The sequence below is a fragment of the Gouania willdenowi genome, chromosome 21 (genome assembly GCF_900634775.1).
Source record: "Gouania willdenowi chromosome 21, fGouWil2.1, whole genome shotgun sequence".
NCBI classification, from domain to species: Eukaryota; Metazoa; Chordata; class Actinopteri; order Blenniiformes; family Gobiesocidae; genus Gouania; species Gouania willdenowi.
The window spans coordinates 17533547-17548690 of record NC_041064.1 but is presented as its reverse complement, the minus strand read 5'-3'; the positions used below and the strand labels follow the sequence as shown (position 1 = coordinate 17548690).

Sequence of the window (15144 nt, the reverse complement as noted above, 5' to 3'; positions counted from 1 at the left end):
TATTTGATATTTGAGGAACAACACATGCAAATACACAGACAGACAGAGATTCCTTACTTTATAGATAAGGTATCTCATTAAGTAAATATTACTATTTATCATTAAAGTAGTGACTTTTCCTTCAAATTCTGGATCTGTGAATGTGTAGTTGCAAGTTGTTGTTGACATGTAATACGTAGTTGTAGTTGTATATGAGTTTCTTGTGTTGTGATCATTTTTGTTAGGCCTATTTGTTCGTGTTCTTTTGTCTATTTTCTTCCATACCTGTTTTTATTGATTGTTTGGAGATGTATGTTTGTATTTTTTGCAGCATCTTTGTGTGTCTGTGTGCTTTGTTGTGCACCTAGAGGTGTGTTCTGTGGCCCTTGTGGATCCTTGACATGATTAAGGGTCCAGCATGAGACTGAAAGCAGGGAACAGTAGCTCAGTGGCTGATGGACTCTGAAGCTCGGCGCTGGTTTCTATTGTGCCCAGTAATTGGATTTTGTCTGTGAGGAGAGATGGTTGCCAGTGAGACATTACGATTATTAGGTGAATGAGGCAGGTGGTGCAAAGGCTGAACCGCCTGACACATAAAGACACATACTCAAATTGATCAATGTGATGTTTAACAGATCCTTTCACATTAATCTAGATAGATGATCAAACAATTGGCCAATAAATAGATCAGTCACTCTGGAATTTCTGACATATTCATTGGTTTGTTAAAGAGATTCAAAGGTGATTTTCAGTTTATGCCAGAGATATTTAATAATCATGTTGTTATGGTTGATTGTACAATTACATTTCAATGTAAGTACCCAAAACCTACCTTTTGAAATGGTATAAAACCCAGTAATGCAGTTGGTCTCTGTTGAGAATTTCTCAGCTGCATCATTAAGTGCATCTCGAGCAGATACCATGTCCTTTAAAAGCCACTCAAAGAGCCTCCCCTATATCACACAAGAGTTTCCTAGATTGAAACATGGACCGTTCTCATTACACCTCCCTGACAAAAGAGGTGGAACATCTAACCAGAGAAATCTGTTTTAAAGACTTCAACCTGATGAACACCTTAACTTTTGTACTGCGGTGACACATAAGCAGCCATTCAAGGCACAAATTTAACCATTGAGAGCTACTGTCTTGCCCAAGGACACTTTGACACATACACAGGTACAGCCTTGGGAATGGACCCCCAAACCCTGGATCAGAAGATGATTGCTCCCTATTGCTCCATAAACATGTTCTAAGTAATATCCTTTACTTTACTTTTTATGCAATGTCTTTTCTCCTTTAGTGTTGTGTATTCATTAAAAGTGAAAAGTGTTTTCCCTGGCATGAATATTGACACTGGACACTGGGGACTGCGCTTGTTCATTCGTGCTTGGCTAATTGGCTTCAGGAACAAAATAAAGCCATAATTTGCTTGTATTTGTATTTTGGAGAAACAAATACAATGCCCTTCTTTTTTTTTTTTTTACAAAAAAACCCCAAACAACTATTGACTATTGCTTGAGGTAAAATATAACATGCAATATCCAGTGTGGGATTTGAACACTTGCTTCTTTGCGAAACATTCAAGACTAATTCAGAAACAATAGTTTGTTTATCCCACTAAATATAATGGGCTCATAACTCACTGTAGAGTGCGTCTTCATAAGTATCAAAGCTTAACGTTCCTGAACACAGCAGGTTTCTCAGCTTTATGGACACAGGTTAGATAGTGGAGCCCAGAGTTCACAGCAAACATGGTGACACTGCTTTTGGTTGTTGTGCTGCAAAGAAGTGGAACAAATTACCAGCAGAACTAAAGTCAGCATCCACTGTAATCCGACATTTTTAAATCTTCAAATGTCTGAGGGGGAGATTTTTCATCATATTATTGTTGATTTAAAGTTTTTACTGCTTATTTTAAAGTTCTAATTGATGTTTAAACTGTTAAATGTTGTCTGTTTCACTTTTTACTGATGCTATAAAAATAGATTTGCCTTGCCTTAATTGGCACAATGCATGGGCTTTAAAAAGGGACATTTGACACTTGTATTAAGTGTGTTAAATTGACCACTGAATTTCAGTCTTGCTGGCTAGATGGCTGGCCGCTACTTGACTGGCTGACTTTAAAGAAATCCTTAGGCAGTCAAAAACTGGTAAAAAAAAAAGAAAAAAAAAACATCAAAAGACATTCTCCCCCAAAGAGAAAGAACAACTTAGTTCTAGATCTTCTGTTGCTGCATTTCCTTCTTTCAGATTGCTTATTTGACCTTAGGGTTGTGCATGGCCTACTGAGGCTATACTTTCACTAGTAAAGTGCACGAGCTTTGATGAGTGCATCTTGACAAAAGAGGCATTCACAAGAAAATGCAATACAAATGCATTCTTTTAAGAGCTCAGACAATTTCGCAAATTAGGGGTCGGGATTTGTGGTTGGCCATTTCTTCGAGGCTGGTTCGTGGTTCCATCAGTAAATGTTTGTCATACCTTGCTTTGGAGGTCATAGGTTCACAGTCACACAAATTCCACAAGCTGATGCTTTTCAATAACAGCAAGTGACACCTCATCACTCCGATCTGAAGAGAAAAGAAGGAGGCAACGTGTTGAAACCAGAAATTGTGTGTTAGGTTTACAATGGTTGCAGGTAACTCTAAGACAGGGGTGTCAAACCTTTATTTTCACTCGGGCCAAATACCCTGATAGCACACATACATCTCGCCGACTTCGGCACGATGAATGACGTTGCATTGGCGAGACGTATTATAGAGAGCGTTTGTTCATTGGGCAGACGTCGCAGCGATATCTGCGTTTGGCAGATGTTTGGACGATGGATTAAAGATGCTCAGCGCGACCTCTCTACAGCTTATATTAACCTTTATTTAGCTCGGATCATTCAATTAGTATAAATATCTCCATATCCATAGTCGAGTATTCACTTAAATCTGATAGGAATATGGCAATATCACAACAACAACAACAAAACAATATACTACCATTAAAAAGTTTATTGTGTGTGGACAAAATAAAGAGAAACACATTTCATGATCATAAATGTGTTTGCAGCAGCATAGCCAAAAGAGCCCCAGCACATGGAAGTGACATTTTACAGTTCTACAATTTTATAAGTGGTATCAGTGATTTTGGGGGAAAAAACACACAAAATGACGTATTAGGAGTAGAATGCCGACGCACGATCTGAGGCCGACATCGGCAAGACTTTTGCGTGCTATCTGGGTATGGAGCAGATTGATCTTAAGAGGGCCGCAGATTTCAGATGTAGAATTCTTTTTTTTTTTTTTACGTTATTGTTTATTTTGCACTTTCATTAAAACCTGATGTAAACAGTGTGTAAGGCACTGACAATATCCAAGCAATAAATGACAGATGTCCACTTCAGAATTTCTTGCTTTTGTGACACATTTTTCTATAATTTAGGTAAAAGTTTTTGTGGGATTATTTGAGTGTTTGTTTGCGTGGATGATTTTCGAAAATGTGAAAGTTCTTTCGACAATTTGTGACAATAATCATGTGATATACACACAGGAAAAAGCAAGTTCCTGAAAATATTGTGGTTTTTCAAAGAATTTATGAATTGGCCAGGACTGAGATATCTACAACTGATTTATTTGTTCATTTACATTGTGAAAAATGCTTCCTGCTTAATTTTCACTTTTTTCTGTGGACCGATTTCAGTGTTCTATGGCCGGATTTGGCCCCCGGGCCTTGTGTTACAGACAGTCCCTAAGCGGAACCTTCGCGTTGCAGCTTCAGTTGCAGTCGGAGCGGCGAGGCTCGGACGGACTTTCAGATGACATAATGGTAAACACAGTAAGGTGAGTGTGTTCGCTGGTGCTCGGCATCACTTCAGCAGTTGTCCATTGCTGCACGGCTTTGTCTACCTACAGTGGTTGTAGTTAGTGGGAGGGCGGAGTTGTATCTGAGGACATTTATCGAGGATGGAGGGAGGCTAACGTTAGCCGCATTAGCAACAAATCACAACAGGCCGTGCCCGGGACTGCAGGTAACTCATTAAATTCAAATATCACTGCTTGAATTGTGTCATTATAGAAATACGATACATATATAAGAGATGATTGTATTCAAAAGTCTCATCAGAGAATGACCTTTTGACGTCATGTGTACTGATATAATACTTTCAGCTGTAAGCCTGCTAAAATTGAGCTGACATGGCAGAATTTACAGTAACTGTCTGATGATCTATCTTTAGCTCTAATCGTTCATAAAACTTTTGTATTATCCCGTAGGTCACTCCGACAGCTCGACTAAAGTGATTTATTAATAAATAAAACATAAATACCTAATAATACAGTGTCAGTCATTAACCTTCTGTTCTCACCTGCTTACCTTATTCCTCATTCCTATGTGGCTGTTCGTTATTTGTGCTTTTTGCATTAAAAAGTTCACTTTTCAGGGAATATAATTTGGTGTGTGAAGATCTCAAACCAAATGACAGGACCATTTAATCTGCATTCATTGATGCTAATCTAAAGCAACACAATTGCAAGAAGGTTGTAATAGAATACAGACTCACCTAATCCATATTGCTATCAAATAAACTGTTTAAAAGTGTTTACATGCTTCTAAAATACAGCACACCCAATTTTCGAGTGTGATCATGAAATAGTAATAGTAATAAGCAGTTTCCAGTCTAATCCAAATATAGGATGAAGAGGAATGTTTTTGAAAAAAATAAAACCAGACATAAATATAAAGTAAATCTTATAATTGTTATGAGTGGGCAGTTTTCAAATAAGTATAAGCTCTACCCCTGATTTTGAAATGGTTGTTACCGTAATACAGACTACATGAGATTTTATTGCTAAACTCTAACATTTAGAATCTTTTTTTTTAAAGTGTTGAGGTAAGAACAAATCAAACGTTGATAATAAACTTAAATGCTTTTTTTCTTTTCATTTCGATGTTGTATAATGTTTTGCTGGTTGTTCTTCAGCTGCTGTCTGCTTGTGTGTTTTCATTTGTGAGTCAATAGGACTCAGTGGGAAGTGAGAAGTAACAAACTGATGACATGCAGATATCAGTAAGGAGGTGATGTAATGCTGAATAAATGCTGAGAAGCATCGTCATAACAACGGGGGCTAAAATGGAAAATGCGAAATGTCTTGTGTTTCTGATCAATAAGCCAATGCTTGTGTATTTGTTGGTTGAACTTGAGACCGAGCGGCAGAGTGTACAATTGTTTTTAAACTCTACATTAACAACATTATCTAAATAATCTAAACTCCACACAGCCCCATGGCTGTTCACTGGGACAGCAGGAGGAGGACTCGAGCGGCGTAATGGATGCTCAATAATTTATATATGTGGAAAAGTAACTGAGGCTCAGCTGTAGACACAAAGAAAATCAATGAAAGGTTGAGAGCAGAAAAGAGCCAGAGGAAGAAGTGTGTGTGACATCGATAGGAGTGAAACAGACTGATGACTGAGAGGATATGAAGAGATCAACATTATGATAGATGATGTGAAACCCCACCATGACCTGCTTCCCGTTGAAAGGGAATACATGAATAATGTGATCATAACATGCTAGGCAAGGTGTGGCTTTTATTCACAGAATGTGAAAATGTTCTATCCCAGCCAGGGGGATGAAGATGATGTACACAACCCATCAAAAGTTTTAGAACACCCTGATTTTTCCAGTTATTTATTGCAATTCGAATCGTGCAAGTCCAATGAATAGCTTGAAATGGTACAAAGGTAAGTACTGAACAGCCAGAGGTTAAAAAAAGCTTTGGTTTTCAACTCAAATTGCTTATTTGTTCTATGCTTTCATTTCAGAGTGCAATGACACAATCAACTGAATAAGTTTCAGTAAAAAACTGGAAAAAGTGTGCTGTTCTTCAACTTTTGACTGGTAGAGTAGGTTAATACTTTAATGGAAATAAATAACCTCAACCTTTTATCTGACGTTTGACTTAATTCAAGTTTTGTTTATGTTTAATAAAAATATATGTTTGGATAGAAAAAGCATCATAACTTTCCAATGTATTCTTTCTACTTTAAAATGTTCTATTTCTCTGTTTTCTGTTTCTAGATTAAATACATAAATCCCCTGCATATGATGACATAATAGCTGCCCAAGATGCAAATGGTTTACCAACCGTTGGGTCGAAGATTGATTTTCAGTCCGGCATCTAAAGATTATAGACTGACTGTAAGAATTATCTACTTGGTTCCCTAAAAGCTTCTGGAATCTTATCGGTGCAGAGGACGTTATTCCTGATTAAAGGCCACATGATGTCCTTTTGGCTTGAGCTTGGGAAGAATGCCGACATTTTTAATGTTGTTTTTGTTTTTTTAGCTCATCAGCTTACCTCTGAATACTGTTTAGTCCAGCTCGCTGCCACAGATCTATTTTTGGCATGAGGATGTTTCAATCTGGGATTTCCTCTTATTTCTGGAAACTTTTAAATTGGGACATTTGAGGCTCAGGTTAAAGCCTGTCTGAGTACAGCCATGGAAGGTCTTGAGCAGCTTGACATGGTGGGAGACATTAGCCCAGCTCTTGAGGCCACAGAAGACTTCATCCACTGCATTGACAGGATGCAAGGCCAAGGGTCGAGCCAAGCTCAGACAGGAAAACTCCAGCCTACCCGTCAACCAAAGCAGCTACAGGATGTTTCAAGTGCTGCACTGGGGAAACTGAGCTCCAGTGGTGTGTGGAGCCTGTTGGCTGCAGAGCAACCAGAGGTGGGGCCCCTCGCCCTGGCCTGGGCTGAAAACTTGAGCGTGTTTGGGTTAGGCATGGGCTTGAGGCATGGTAAGAGAAGCCGAGCACACTCCACCAATGACTTGGCAGCTCATAGCAAGGAGTGCACCATCAACACCACCAATTCCACATCCAACTCGGTCTTTAAGAAGGGACACAACCGGTCCAGATCGGATGTCAACTACCGTTCATCTGCCTTTACAGACAACGGGCTGCTCGCACTGGACTGCAACACATTGAAGAACATGATACTTAACCATCAGCAAGCAGGTAAAGCTCATTTATACATTTTTTGGTAACACTTTACTTATATGCTGTATTCGTTATATTTACCTATACGCTGTCATTATTTTGACATGACACCTGTCATTAGCATAAATAAGGTGGTGTGAAGGCTGTCATTAAGTTTTGTTCATTACCCTAACCCTATCCCCACTAGATCCCTCCACCTAATCCAAAAGTTGCCAACATAGTTCCAAAGGTGTCATAATTTCGTGAAAGGTGTCATATTTTAGCTAATGACTGCCTTTATGACACCTTATTCATGCTAATGACAGATAATGTCAGCCTTATGTATTAAACTTCAAATAGTGTTACTCATTTTTTTATGTAAATATTTTATTTTTGTAATGTTTCTAATCTTAATAAAAAGCGCCTTAAGTAGTGATTTATCATCCTAATGAATTATTAAATTAAAATGTATTTGAGTTTGAACTCGGTATGAGCTTTTAAAGATTGTAACTGAAGATAGAAAATAGAAGAAGCAATAAAATAAATAAGTAGAAAAACTTAAGGTGCCCCTGCCAGACTGATAATTCATGCCAGTCTGAAACTACTTAATATATGCTCATCATCAATATGATATCACTTAAAAAATCCACACAGTCTACACAATAGTCTGTTTATGGTCCACACGCTTTTTTTGCTGACCTGTGGGGGCAGCCAGCAACATGCCGCTGTGGCATGTAGTTTAGTAGAAAAAGAACAACAGCAGTGTAGGGTAAAGAGGCCTAATCTACAAAGTTGGATAAATAAATCTGGCTTCACTTCACTAAACACTTGCATTCCCAGAGCAGCTGTATTACACAGCAAACAGTTTATTTCTTGTGGGAAAATACCCCCTCCTTGCGATAACATTAAAACATTTCATTGAATTGCCTTAATTGGACAATTGTGCTGTGAAGAGTTCCTTTGTGACTGCTAACACGATGTCATGTCCTTTGGTCACCTTCCCAATAAAGCTGAAGTAGCTCATAATGTATCCAAAATGCTGCCAGTCCAGCACGACACATTGACACCTTCTCTACAGCTCCTATTTCTGCTTACTGTCCGCTGGCCGAAAAGCTTTGTCAAATTTCTTGTGGTGCAGATCAGGCTGTGTGTGCTGTGGTTAAGGTTGAAACATCTTAAGTTATAGAAATAATGACAGAAAATTATGTTTACCCAAAATGAGAGATGATCTGTGACTTTTCGTTTTCGTGCTGATAGCCCAACACACGTGCATGTACACACTTCCACACACAGGCTGTATTTGTTGTGTGTGTTTTGGCTATCTGAAGGTCTAAGGGAGATCCTAAGGGATCCTGAGGGATAATGGCGTGTAATCCTGTCAGCAAATGCACTCAAATGAGGCGAGAAAAGAGGAAACCCAATTACCCGGCCCCCAATACTGGAAGGATTATTTAGCATTAGCATACATGTGAAAGGACATCAGGCTATTTAGTTTGGCTCGATGTGCACTCAAAGAAGAGAGGTATTAGGACGGTAATAAGCAGAAGGCAGCGAGACTCAGCCCAGTCCCATCTCTCCTTATTCACATTTTAAAAAGTGGCTTGTTAGGCTTTCCATTAGTGACAGCTGGGGATGTTTAGAAGGTGAATAGAAATGATTACTGTTTTCCAAACACAATGTACATGCATATGTGGAACCAAATCAACATTATTCATTCATAGCTTGATTGGATGTGCATTATTATTAACCACACTGCCTAGTTATTTATAAAGTGTAAGGTACAAAGTTATTTTCAGGAATACAAATGTACTATGCTAGTACTAAATCAAACACTACAAATCAAGCAAATGGTGTGCCTCTGAAAAGTACAAAGAGAGAAACTCTCGTCAACATGTGGCATTAAACATGGACAAATGCCTTGGACTTTGTTTCATATTAGATACAAAACTGATGGTATTAATAGAAGTTTCTAACCTGGAATAGTGTTTAACCCCTGTCCCGCACATTGTATTTGAAAACCAATACTGTATGATTTTGAAAAACACTTTTGCGCTTTCATCGTGGAGCAGGTCACAAAATAATTTGAAATTCTGCAGTCTAAAACAGAACTCTGGCTCTCTGCTTTAAAAAATTCTTGTAAAATTGTTCTACACTTGTCTTTTGATTGTTTGTTTCCAACTTCCATCTGTTTGAAGTTCAAATCAGTTGAGTGTAATAAATGATCATGGTCAGGACTCCCTTAATAAAAGTCTTTAATTTCAGTGGGAACCTTCAAAACTCTAAAACAGCTTTTTTTGGTTAAGGTCCGCAGGCATTGGCACCCATTACATTATAATTAGGTTTAAGGTGATGTAGATACTCCGTCACAGTGTACCACACAAAGATAAATCATCACATATCAACAATCATTCCAATGGCTGGATTAGAGAATCCAACTAAGATAGCATTAGCAGTAGCGCCGCTAACAAACCTTTTCACAGTGTGTAGCCTTCCACTATGTGTTCAAACATGACCATGGCTTGGTCTAAGTGTTTTACCTTTGTGTCCTAGAAAACGGCAAGTTCTTGACTATTGATTGATTGATTGATTATACTTAATTAATCCCCGAGGCAAAATTCAGTTTCAGTTACATACCGACCAAGAAACATGAAGAACAATAGCAAGAGCAGCCAGCAAGAGCAGCGCTCCGTTCATTAGATGAGAAATATGAAACAATGGGTAGGAAGAAGAGATTAAAAAAAAAAGGCAAAAACCAAACTAGGCCCTTGTAGAGAGGGGCGGAGTTTGGGATCATGAAAAAGTCTTCAGCAAACATTGCAACGAAAACACAACAAACACAACATACGGTTCAATACAGCAGCATTTTAACACAGAGAATGAATCTTTAGAATGGGTAGTTAGCAGGTCAGCCACAGTATGGCGCTGCCCATTATGTACCTATTTACCAGTTAAAAGACATATGTTAACCTGCAGCTACACTATATACTATAATGTAGCTGTAGAAGACGGTGTATTAAAATTGAGAGAATAAGTTAGTTCTTGATAGTGGCCTTTATATTTGTATGTTAGCCTTGGACTCAGTATGATGTCAAATCCTACCAGGTGCAGATGAACGGTAATTGAACCAAGCAGGTTTCCTAACCACAATGCCCAATTCTCATCTCAACCCTGCCATGCGTAAAGATTGCCAATCAGCCTGTGTTGTTTCCTGCTAAACCCATTTACATATTCATTTGTTCCTTTTAGAAATAGGTTTGTTAACATGCACGCACCAACAACCCGAGTGACAAAGTGTCCGTTGATGTTTTGATAAGATTGATGAGGCACTGAAATCGCCAGCCTTGGGTTAACTGAAGTTTTTCCACTTAACACCCAGAGGGTTTAGGCATGGTAAAGAAATAAATGTAATGTCTTTCAATTAGACTGCTTATCAAGGCAGTCATTCAATTAAATCTGTGTAGTTGGGGTTGAGTGTAAGTGAATGTTGTTATTTTTAAGAAAACTTGACACGGTACATGTGAACTTGCATGGTTCGATTGGTTTTGAACATTAAATCAGGGCTAGTTTATTTTTGGGCACATTTCAATTTTACAAATCAATGTTAGAATGAAAAAAATGAATTTGGTAAATGGACTTGATTTATATAGTGCTTGTAATTACCACTGATGAAGTTCCAAGGCAATTATACCAGGTTGGGGTCAATTACATTTTTCAGTTACAATTACGTTTTAAATTATCCATGCTCAATTACAATTCAATTACGATTACAGTGACCAGTATTTTTTCCGATTACAATTAAATTGCAATTATTTGTAATCCTCAGAAAGTCGATTACAATTATGTTCTCAATTACTAAAGTTCAGTTACAATTAATCACAATTAATAAAATGAATAACCTAATAAAGTTCAACCTTCCTCTTATGTTAGCTTTCTGTTAGCATTTCTTATGATAACAAGTCCTAAATCAGCTGTAAGATACACTCAAAACAAATATCTATCATCTAATTTATTTCCTCTCTATTGTTTACCTTGTTAGGCTTCCTAATCAATGAAAATAATGGTTTAAGTATTTTTAATGTGGGCATCTGAGCCTTTTTTGTGTCAGTATACTCCTCAATTTATATATTCTTTCAATGGTAAAATGTGGGAAATCTTGATATGAAACATATTTCAATAATTGTTACATATTGTAAGTGTAGATCTGAACATAGACCTGTAATGTGGTTCCCCGGTTTTGTGTTAAATTGTATTTGACAATTTACATAGAGTTTTCATGGCAATTACAGTTACAAAGTCAATTATTTGAACTTAATTACAATTACAACAGCAACAGATTTTTAAAATTACAATTACGTCATAATTGTAATTAATTATTAATTATGCAATTACAATTGTAACTCACTGCAACTCTGACTTATACAATGTTAGGCACATTCACCCATTCATACTTCATTCACACACCATTAATGATGGAGCTACCAGATGCTACTCAAACATACTTGGGCGGTCCCTGCGCACAACGGACTCAGCGCGGACTGTCCGCACTCCTCAGAGCTTACATACTTGGGAAGATCGCTACGTAGTAGCTTCCATTAAAATCCTACATGTCCCATGATTCTTAGCACTTCTCTGTAGTCTGTGTCCTCCTGGGACGTGTTTTAAAGGTGTCGCTACTGTCATAGCTCGTCTGTCAGTCTCTCCTCTAAGCTCGTTTTCATTTCTCCTGCTCTGTTTCAGCAGGCAGGTGAAATGTAGGTCGTTGTTACATTTAATGCGGGTCGATACAATGCCGAACAGTGTTTTGTGTAACACCAACTACGTGGAGGAGTCAGCGCGGTCGTAAAATCTGAGCTTTGCATTTAATTGGCGTGGCGGACTCTTCCAGACTCTGCGCGGACTCAAATTTGCAGGTGTCCACCCGAGTACGTTTGAGCCTTTAGGTGTCATGCCTCTTGGATACTTTATAACTGGGACAGGTATAGCTTTATGCTCGAACCCCCAATTTCTCAAAAAGAAGACAACCTCTACCACCTGAGCCATGGTCATCCAAAAATTATTTGATATCTTAAAAAGTACTTTTTTATTTTACTCTTCATATTATTTTAGAATCAACAGTCACCAGTTTTATGTAGCATCAATTGAGAAAGATTGATCCCTCCTTGTACCATGATCTTGGAACATAGCAGATGTTGGCCTTGTCAGTCTAGTATTTTGTTTCCTGCATTCAAGTCTTTTGCTAAGATAAATGCATTTGTGCTTTTACATTTGCTTGTTAGTAACCTGTTGATAAAAATTGATGCAACAATGTGCCTTAAAGAGTAACTAAACCCTAAAACCACTTTTTTCAGCTTAAAACAAATGCATTTGGTTAAGAAATGGTGCCATTGATCTTAGTCCAACTGTTGACATTTTAGTCAAAGTATTTCAATTTGGCATATTTAGTTGTGAAAATGTAAGAGTAACTACGACTATTACACTACACGAACCACCACTGTAGGCCCCGCCTCTTTTATAAAAAACTAGCACCTGTGGACTCTGCAATCTGTAGCGATTAGGTTTAATTGAGATAATTACGAATAGGGGGGTATAGTGAGTATTGATTTGGTAGTTAGCATAGCATAGATATTTTTTGAGATTTTATAGTAGAGACTGGGTGTGTCTTAATTGCTCCAGGAGCCCTGGAAATTTTTTTAAATTTCCAGCCTAAAGATGCTCATCATTCAAAAACCCTTGGTTTTAGTTACTCTTTAAATACCTTTCTTTACAGTCATCATTATTATAGAAAAAAAATTATTTAAAATATGATAACCACCTTTATTACTCTTTCTTCGTTTAGCTGAAAAGAGTAGCAGGAGCAGCGTAGTGAAGCAGGGTGAGATGGAGCACCGTGAAGGGTCCCGGGGCTGCTGGCTGCCCTGCCACGTTGAGTTGACACCTTGTGAGCTGCGACTGTACTCTATCGACAGCAGTGGAAACCAACATCTTGGCACAGCTTACTCGCTGTCACACTGCCAAATTATCATCTCCCCTGCACCGTCTGGTCAGGCAAACCAATCCATTGACCAACGTACGCTCCAGGCTTTGTTCTTCAACACTACACGCCTCCAGCTGAGGGCAGCCAACCAGTGGGAAGCCCTGGAGTGGAGACGGCTCATGTGGGAGAAGGTACAGGCAGCTCGACCCCTCAGGCAGGAGAACCTCCTGCTCAAGACTGGAGATCAACAAGTTGCCAAGTTTCCCATCTCCATGTTGCCTTCATCCTCTCTCTCTTCCTCTGGGCTTGACACCAGGCCTGATAATACCGACAGCCCCACTTCAGCTGAGGCATCACTCTCACTTCAGCGGCATTCTGGGGTCATAAGCAGACCTACCACTCTTCCTCTGTTCACTCAACACTCCCAAGATGTCCTTAAAGCTGGTCTTCTGTATCAGCTGATGGACCAGAACAACTGGAGGCCATTCACCTTTGTTCTGACCAGATCTGCTCTCCAGGCATTTCCTACTGAGGGTTCTGGTTCAGTTTCTCAGCCTGTTGCCCAGTTTTCTCTAGGATCTTGCTTGGCTGTGCAACAGGATCAAAAGCCAGAGAACTGTAACCTAAAGGGCAATAGAGGAGAAGTATTTCAGGCAGTTTTCCCCAAAGAAGTCCTAAAACTTCGGGCAGAGGATCAGATCAAGTCCCAGCAATGGGTGGAGGCACTGAAGAAAGTGATAGCAGCTCAGAGGCCTGCAAAAGAAGAAGGGAAAGAATCTGCTGAAGAACCTCCCAACATCCAAGGAGTGCTGTTGAGATCGAAGCCTTCTCGGGATAGAAGGCAGAGGGATGCCCAGAAAGCCAAACGACAGTCCGTCACTACCAGTTTCCTCAGTATTCTCACCTGCCTGGCTGTTGAAAAGGGACTAACTGCTCAGAGCTTCAGGTGTGCAGGTGAGTGGCATCAGGCTTCTATCTTTTATTGATGTAATTATTAGCATGTCTCAATTTATAGGAAGTATAAATGGACTTGGTAAATGGACTTGATTTTATATAGCGCTTTATCACCACACTGAAGCAGTCTCAAAGTGCTTTACATATCAGCTCATTCACCCAATCACTCTCACATTCACACACCAGTGGGACAGGACTGCCATGCAAGGTGCTTGTCGACCACTGGGAGCAACTTAGGGTTCAGTGTCTTGCCCAAGGACACTTCGACACATATAAATAAGCCTTCTTATGCCAATCCATACCATCAATGTTTACTGTTCGCTGTCCTTCCCAGGGTGGATTTTAGCAGTTTTTCAGTACTTAGCAGTTTTTCAATCCAGGTTCATTACCACCTCTCCCTCGTCTATCATTATGCTTACTGGTTGCACCAGGCCTTTAGACAGCCACATTGAATAGTGGCGGTGCTTTTACTCTCTCTGGGTGTGAAGCATGGACTTCCACTTTCTTTCTCACACAGGAGGGCTTTGAACAACTACCGATCACCTCCCATTTTATTTGTAACAACTGGCTTATAATTGCAGGACTGATTTGAAAGGCCAGAGGCCTGGGGGGCAACTAATGATAATTGGTAGGCTTAAAGCACAGGAGGAGAGGAGAAATGAATGAATGAATGAATGAATGAATGAGTGAATGAAAGCAGCCCTGGGGATGCTACAGTGGTCAGCAGTGATTGCAGTTGTTTATTTGAAAGGCCTCTGCGTAGCACAGGATGGACAGGACAGCTGGATATGTCTATTTTCTATACAGAACACCTCTGCTCATTCATGCCATTTAATTCCCTCCTTTCCCCCTCCTTCCTTTTTGTTTCCATTCACATTCTCAGCCTTTCCCTCTTTTTGTATCCTATTGTTCTGCCATCACCTCCTCATTTATTCAACTGTATCCCTTCTTAATCTCCTGCGGTGAGTCCGAGCAGACCTTGAAATGTCTTTCACACCATTTGAACTCCAAATCTGTTTGTAATCCAGAAGGAAGACGTTTTTAGTTTTGTTTGATTTTGGAGCACAAGATGGACTGCAGTCATCTCATGCCACTTTAATTATTTAAGAGTTTCAATAGTATGTCATTGTTCTTAACATTTTCTTGATAATTTTTCTGTGCTTTTAAAACGCAACAAATTTCTATGTGAGGTCTTTTGCATAGACCTTTAATTGCATCTCGAGCATTGATGCTAAGTTGGTTAAATTTGTTGCCCTTCATGGAA

The 15144-nt window shown here is 39.2% G+C and overlaps 1 protein-coding gene across 5 annotated transcripts in view; it reads left to right on the top strand.

Moving 5' to 3' along the window:
• The first annotated feature begins 3737 nt into the window (after window positions 1–3737).
• The window catches only part of plekhm3 (pleckstrin homology domain containing, family M, member 3), a 37623-nt gene continuing 26216 nt past the window's right edge, over window positions 3738–15144 (top strand). For 2 of the 5 annotated variants that reach the window (XR_003672665.1, XM_028436428.1), the window contains exons 1-3: window positions 3764–3994; window positions 6047–6991; window positions 12789–13880. Coding sequence is in view for 4 of the 5 variants with exons in the window: in XM_028436428.1 (XP_028292229.1) it covers window positions 6469–6991; window positions 12789–13880 (1615 nt within the window). In the remaining variant the exon portion in view is untranslated. Of the gene's footprint in view, window positions 3995–5837; window positions 5867–6046; window positions 6992–12788; window positions 13881–15144 lie in introns of those variants that run through there. The other 3 variants (XM_028436429.1, XM_028436430.1, XM_028436431.1) reach the window with 3 other exon arrangements.